The 6,095-nt window shown below is 46.3% G+C and overlaps 2 protein-coding genes across 3 annotated transcripts in view; both read left to right on the plus strand.

Annotated features, from left to right (window-relative positions):
* Positions 1–1,245: 1,245 nt before the first annotated feature.
* Pmar_PMAR028750 (Carboxypeptidase Y precursor, putative) lies at positions 1,246–4,067 on the plus strand (the record flags this gene model as incomplete). Of its 2 annotated transcripts, XM_002766831.1 has the most annotated exons (14): positions 1,246–1,268; positions 1,330–1,488; positions 1,531–1,641; positions 1,706–1,785; positions 1,842–1,947; positions 1,993–2,058; positions 2,336–2,400; positions 2,449–2,524; positions 2,579–2,648; positions 2,744–2,821; positions 2,905–2,982; positions 3,034–3,156; positions 3,285–3,350; positions 3,401–4,050. In XM_002766831.1, 14 exons carry the CDS (start codon positions 1,246–1,248, stop codon positions 3,482–3,484), a joined length of 1,185 nt encoding a protein of 394 aa, XP_002766877.1. In that variant the 3' UTR covers positions 3,485–4,050. The 2 variants fall into 2 exon arrangements, with proteins under 2 accessions (XP_002766877.1, XP_002766878.1); XM_002766832.1 differs by having other exon boundaries at positions 3,034–3,350; positions 3,401–4,067.
* A 1,300-nt stretch (positions 4,068–5,367) lies between these two features.
* Positions 5,368–6,095, plus strand: part of Pmar_PMAR028751 (hypothetical protein) — a gene marked incomplete at both ends in the record, with an annotated part of 5,420 nt that continues 4,692 nt past the window's right edge. Inside the window, one exon of the mRNA XM_002766833.1 lies at positions 5,368–5,448. Coding sequence (XP_002766879.1) covers positions 5,368–5,448 — 81 coding nt within the window. The remainder of the gene's footprint in view (positions 5,449–6,095) is intronic.

Below are 6,095 nucleotides of genomic sequence, written 5' to 3' on the forward strand. Positions count from 1 at the left end.
AACAATATCAGATAACCATACCATCTATGGGTGCAAAAAAGCATACATAGAGAGCACTAGCAGCCCGCGTCGCTTCGCTCCGGGGAAGCTCTAGCTCCTACGGAGGATGGTTATAGTGCATTTCCTGCATGGTTTTCGCGCTTGGTTTGTTATGAAAGTAAAGCGTGGACTCCACAGTGTGGAGTAATAGTTGAAGGTTTCGTTTGGGTAAAAGTGTACTCCCATACGATCGCCAAATGGTTGCAAATTTGCACGAACTGCGTGAGTACACCAATTGCCTAACTGCAAGAAATGCAAGAAAACTTGATGAAATTACGCACGATGTAGTATTGGGAATGCGTTGAGAAGAGTAGAATTGTACTGTTGGGAGGCTTTTAGAATTAATAAATATAAATCAACTCATAAGAGGGACACTTGCTGAGAGTATAAGAGCAAGTAATGAGAATTTGTGGAAGAAATTTGAAAATGTGAGATTTTGACGCACGATTATAGCCGAGTAGCATAAAAGTATTAATTAATGTGGAGACATTGTCTCCGAGACAATGATGTACACGATACTCGTGACAGGATGCAGCGAGGCTAGCAAAATGGGAAATCTGAGGCCCGAACACTCAGGGTCGCAGATCACAGTCACAGACGCGAGCTTGTCTTCCAAGGCGAGGATGGCATTCACCAGTGCGTCGGTTCTCGGCTCAGCCCGAGAATGTGTCCATACTTGAACGCAGCAGGCTCGGAAACGGAAAAACGAAAGATAAACCCAGACTTCCGGGGTTATGTTAGTAATAACACCCGCACTGGTTGACTCAACAACACTTGGGATAGCCATAATAGGTGATAAGGCTTCTTTTCTTATCCATTTCAGCCTGAGGGCTGCGAGCCGTTTCATGCAACGAATAATGGGCGAGCGAGATTCGTGCATACGCGCGCGAACAGTTACGTCCTTTCCGTGACGCCTATGGCGATTCATGTCACGACGGAGCGGGACTCACGGAAAAATGGAAATAGCGATACACAGAGCAGCATTCCGCATCGGTAGATTTCTTTCAGGTAGTTGAGTAACATCCCTCATGCTCTTTACTGCAAGTTCGTTATGGTTGAGCAGCCTCCTGTGGACGCTTGAAGCTCTTCATGTGGCCCCAGATGTGTCTTATGAAAGAATAGGTCCTACGAACACTACTTGCGAGGGTCTCAAGGTTCTTACTACTGGCAAAGGGGGGATCTGTGATCCCAGCGTCGAGCAAGTTCATGGGCGATATGCTGTGGACCCGGTAAACCCACAGAGGGAGTGAGAACTACTGTTTACTGCTACGGGGACCGATCTGTCGGCAGGTTTTTCTTCTGGTTCTTTGAATCGAGGAACGATCCAGCAACTGATCCGATCTTCCTATGGCTTGAGGGTGGCCCAGGCGCGAGTGGAACTGCTTCAGCGGTTGGATACAACGGTCCTTGCATGGTAAACAAAAAAGGAACAGCGGCATCCAACAACCCGTAAGATGTCCACATTGATGATTCTCAAGATGAATGTTTCAGGAACTCGTGGACTAACAAGGCAAATGGCATCTGGTTGGATCAACCCACCGGGGTGGGATACAGCAAAGGAGGGCCACCTGAGGAAACGATAGGGGAGACTGTGAAGAACATGTTAGTGCGAAATTCGCACTGCGAATCTCATGGGATTTCGTTGGATCATCTCAATCACCATCAGATACAGCTTCTTGAGGGCGTTTTTCAGTCGATTCCCCAAGTACAAAGGCCCATTCTATCTGATCGGGATCTCATTTGCGGGTGAGAGGGCGCACAACATTCATACCACTATCATAACGATGTTCTGCGTATTTTAGGTGTTTTGCTCCCACAGATCGCACATGCTTTGAAACAAGGTAGCGAACCCCCAATAAGCCTCGAGGGCATCATTTTCCAGAACGCAATGATAAATGCCGAAGCTCAGTAGCCATCCTTCAATTTGTATCTCTTCCTCTTTCTTAACTTCAGGTTCCCCTTGTATCCCGAGATGGCTTTTCACAGTAAAACTGCGGCGCCTGCCATCACAAAGCAGCAGTGAGTATCGTCTTATGGTCTGAGAGTGGTATATAACTCTGGGTATCCATGTCGAACCCACTGTCGAAGAAAAGAAGCCCGAATGAGCCTTTGTAGAATACCATGTTAGGCTCATGCTGATACCAAAAAATAGTATCACGGTAGAGGGGGAGTAGTGATATTGGACCAAGATCTAACTTATATATACTCTCTTTCAAATGTATCTCTATGATAGTCCATCATAGAGATATTGATAGTGCCTACACTCTCTGATATGAGTGTGATAGACTTCGACAAGGTACGATCAAATGAAGCGAGAGATGCCCGGGTGCCTGAAAGAGATACAGAACTGCAATAGGAAGCGTAGTACGCTTATGATAGTTTGGATCAAGCCAAATATTTCTTCTCCAGCGAACGTCTGCAGGGTAGCCCATGAGCAGTGTCAGGAACTATCTCTAAATCCGCTGGTCTCCAATGGAGTGGACTTGTGAGTCACTTACAGGTCATCTTCAGCAGATGTCCGAAATAACAGTCATGTCAGCTATAAACTTACGACGAAATGTCCTCATCCAGATCGGGCTGGATGCAACAACGAGGAAGACTCCCCAAATGTAAGGCTCGCTCTACGTAAGCCCTCCTCATTTGAATCAATGAGGACTCGGGGAATGCGTCTACCTGGTTTGAGTAATTCCTGATTTTTCCCTAGGTTGATTCATTCATGCAGCTACCTGACGTCAAAACCTTTCTCGGAGTGAGCGAAGAATTCGTCATCGATAATGATGAGGTGAGGAAATTTCAGAAAAAATGATTCTTACGTTCAGTTTCGTGCCTTCTAGGGCAGACGATATCATCAGAGACGGTCTTCAGGTTTATAATCAGCTTGTTCCCTTCGTTCTGCTCAATTCGGACTCTTTTCTCCCGGGCCTACTGCAGTCTGGCGTTCGTGTAAGTTGGAGATCATAGCATGGGTTACAGTATCTTTTCTACATAACTTAGGTGTTGACCGTTGCCGGTGACTTAGACTATATCTGTAACTTCATGGGTCTGAAAACGTGGATGCTCGACTTGGATTGGCCCGGTAGAGATGCCTTCCGGAGCGCCAGGGATGTGGAGTTCAAGGTGAGACAGTCGAAAGGAAGAATAAGCATACACTCAGACCCGGGTCAGATTCTGCCGGGATTCACTTGAGGTCTAAAAAGGTTCCATGGTCGTTTCGATAGATTGGATAACACTCCTGCTTCGTTCAGGATAGTACCGGTCGGGTTGTTGGGTTGCGACGAAGCAGCAGTAATCACGAATACGAGTTTGTTCAAGTAAACCCGGCCACAGTGTGTGATAGCCTTTTTAGTGAATATATGCTCAGGTTTACGGGGCGGGCCACCTCGCTGCGCGCGATAATCCCCGTGGAGTCATGGAAACCATCAATGACTTCATGAATGGCTTATAGCCACAGTTTTATGAGGGAGATGCTACCAGATTCTCCATGTCACTTCGTTGTCTTGGTCGTTCTGGGCTGAACGAGATATTCTTTGGGCTGTCCTTTTGATCCTCAACTTTTCATTAATCACCAGTTATATCATCCGAAATGCGCAACCACAACTTCTCGACCTTTTCGCACGTGTGAAATGTGCGTATACTTGTAAACTTCATGTCGACATTCTTTTGATCTTATCCTTTCACGAGTAACTACTAGGGCTACTCGCAGCTCGTTTACATAACCATCCTATGCTTTCTACGACTAAAAGATGTGGTCTACAACTAACTAAGTTACTCGACGTTACTCGTTGATGACAATGTTGATATGACCATTGGGGTATCTGCCATTCCATTTACTAGTTGTGCAGGTACTATCCCCGAATGGTAACTGTAGAGTTAAGGATGGTCGATTACAGCAGACTACGCCAGCTCCATTGTAGAGCGGCTCTCTTTTCGTTGCGCTCATCAGATCGATCTCGCTATGGCCGGATGGCCCCTTTTAATGACGATTCAAGTTCTTAGGGAGATGGTTAAGATTATATACATGAGACTAAGTCGTTTTTCTTTGAGTCCAAATGGCACTTCCGAGTAGTGTTAGTCAACGAGGGGATCCCGCTAATCCCACAGTAACCTGAAAATTCAGTTGTGACAGTCGAGCCATGTTTTCGGGCATGCGCGAGCTATCATCAATTTGATGATAGCTCGCCACAGGGGAAGGAGACTTTGAAAGTCTCCTTCCCTGTAATGTCCCCCCAACCAAGCTCGCAACATGCTCGAACAGTTGCAACTTAGCTGTTTCCCACTTGCCCTCATGATAATGGTGACGATAACCCTCGTTGTTTAGTTGAGTGAGGAGTTAGGGTATTTGGGCTGGATACTCGGAGCTTATCCAAACGAAGCTATTGTTGGGGATACAAGATCTGTAGCTCTTTGTGATTTCTCGAGATAAGCTAAGCACCAATATCCCAACCCGAGTATCTAGCAGCGCTTTAAACAGACTTCTTCGTAATCGACCTATATAAGAGATGGTGAATCACCATTGGTGATCAAATAGTTGCATTCTCTAAACATCCCATATATATAAGAAGTCTGCATTGCGCCTCCCCATCCCAAATACCCTAAAGTACTCAATGCCCAGGGGTTCGAAATGAAAATAACTCCGTACGTCCCACGGATGATTATAAGCTCATTTATTTGTCGAGCTGGAGCTTGACTGACCGAATGCTGAGATGATACTCAGCTTGCACGCTTGCACATTAACGCACAATGCGTGAGCCCTATGTTGGTCGAGGCTAACGGAAATATATTGCGAAGTGAGCTATTATTCTTCTTACTCTGTGTTTCCTTATTCCACAATCTTGTTGTCGGTGCTTCTAGCACTACTGATGGTACATGAGAAGCAGTATCTCTGCATACTCTGTTTGTGCGCACTTCCAGCAGCTATGATAGAATCGATTAGGTTGGAGCGCACACAGTTGTCTGCATTATTGGTATTAGTCATTTGATCTCGCTTGATGTAGTGTAACGGTACATCACGAGTATCAGTGCGTCTTTCACTCACTTCTATGACACCCCCTCTTGCGTCTACTAGTCAAAGAACAACTCGAGCATCTTCACGTACCCGTAGTCAGCCTCCCCGTACTCACGCTGCTTCTTCTTCGAACCTTTCCGACATCACTGATGGCGAGATCCAGCATTACCGAAGATAATACCAGCATTCTTTGTAGTCTCCTCAGCTATCGCTCGAGTCGCATAAATCCTCCAACAATCGCTCCTCCAGGAACCACTGGTTTTGATTTCAGCTTCCGACACACTCTGCTGCGCCAGACGTGTTGCTCCTGTGCGTCTTAGACTATGTTCGGTAAACTTATCTACATCCAGCAACGCGTATCTAGTCGGATACTGCTGTTGCAGAAGCTCCTTCAACTTCCGAGCGTAAGTCGTCTCGCATATATCAGGAAAGATTCTCAAATCATCCGCAACCAAGTTCTCTTTCCTTTCCTTTAATTCGTGCGCTACGCGCCAAAGTGTCCCGCACGCTCTCCCCTCCGTTCCCGCACAACACTCCACTGTCTTCTGCATCCGACCATCCACGGTTTTGGGGTTCCAAATATCAATAATCACTCTCACTTACCGATCCAACAGTGGTTTGAAACCACTGGTTTCTAAGTTCGCTATAGCTCTAACCGCTTCATCCGAGATCATCGGAGCTTCCTTAGCGCTAACGCCCGCTGATTCTCTGATTTTTCGTGCTCCGGCTAACGCCCTCTTCACCAGAAGTTCATCCTGACTATCCGAATGAGGGTACCCCTTATTTGCCGATAATGTCTTGACAGTGTCAAGTTGACACTAGTCACATACTGAGAGATAGTGTTGCTATTCAGCTTTGGCTCCGGTAAAAGCAACGCCCGTATGAATAGCTGGACTTTGTCTGCGTTAATAGGATATGAGCTCACTTCTGAAAACAGCTTTTCTGCTGTCTTGTGTTGTTGGATGGTCGATGTTCTAGTCGATCTTTCCCTCAGCTGTTCATTCAATCGAGATTCCTCTTCGGATCCTTCCAACGGCTGCGCCTCCTTGAA

This window comes from Perkinsus marinus, assembly GCF_000006405.1.
Source record: "Perkinsus marinus ATCC 50983 genomic scaffold scf_1104296971484, whole genome shotgun sequence".
NCBI classification, from domain to species: Eukaryota; Perkinsozoa; order Perkinsida; family Perkinsidae; genus Perkinsus; species Perkinsus marinus.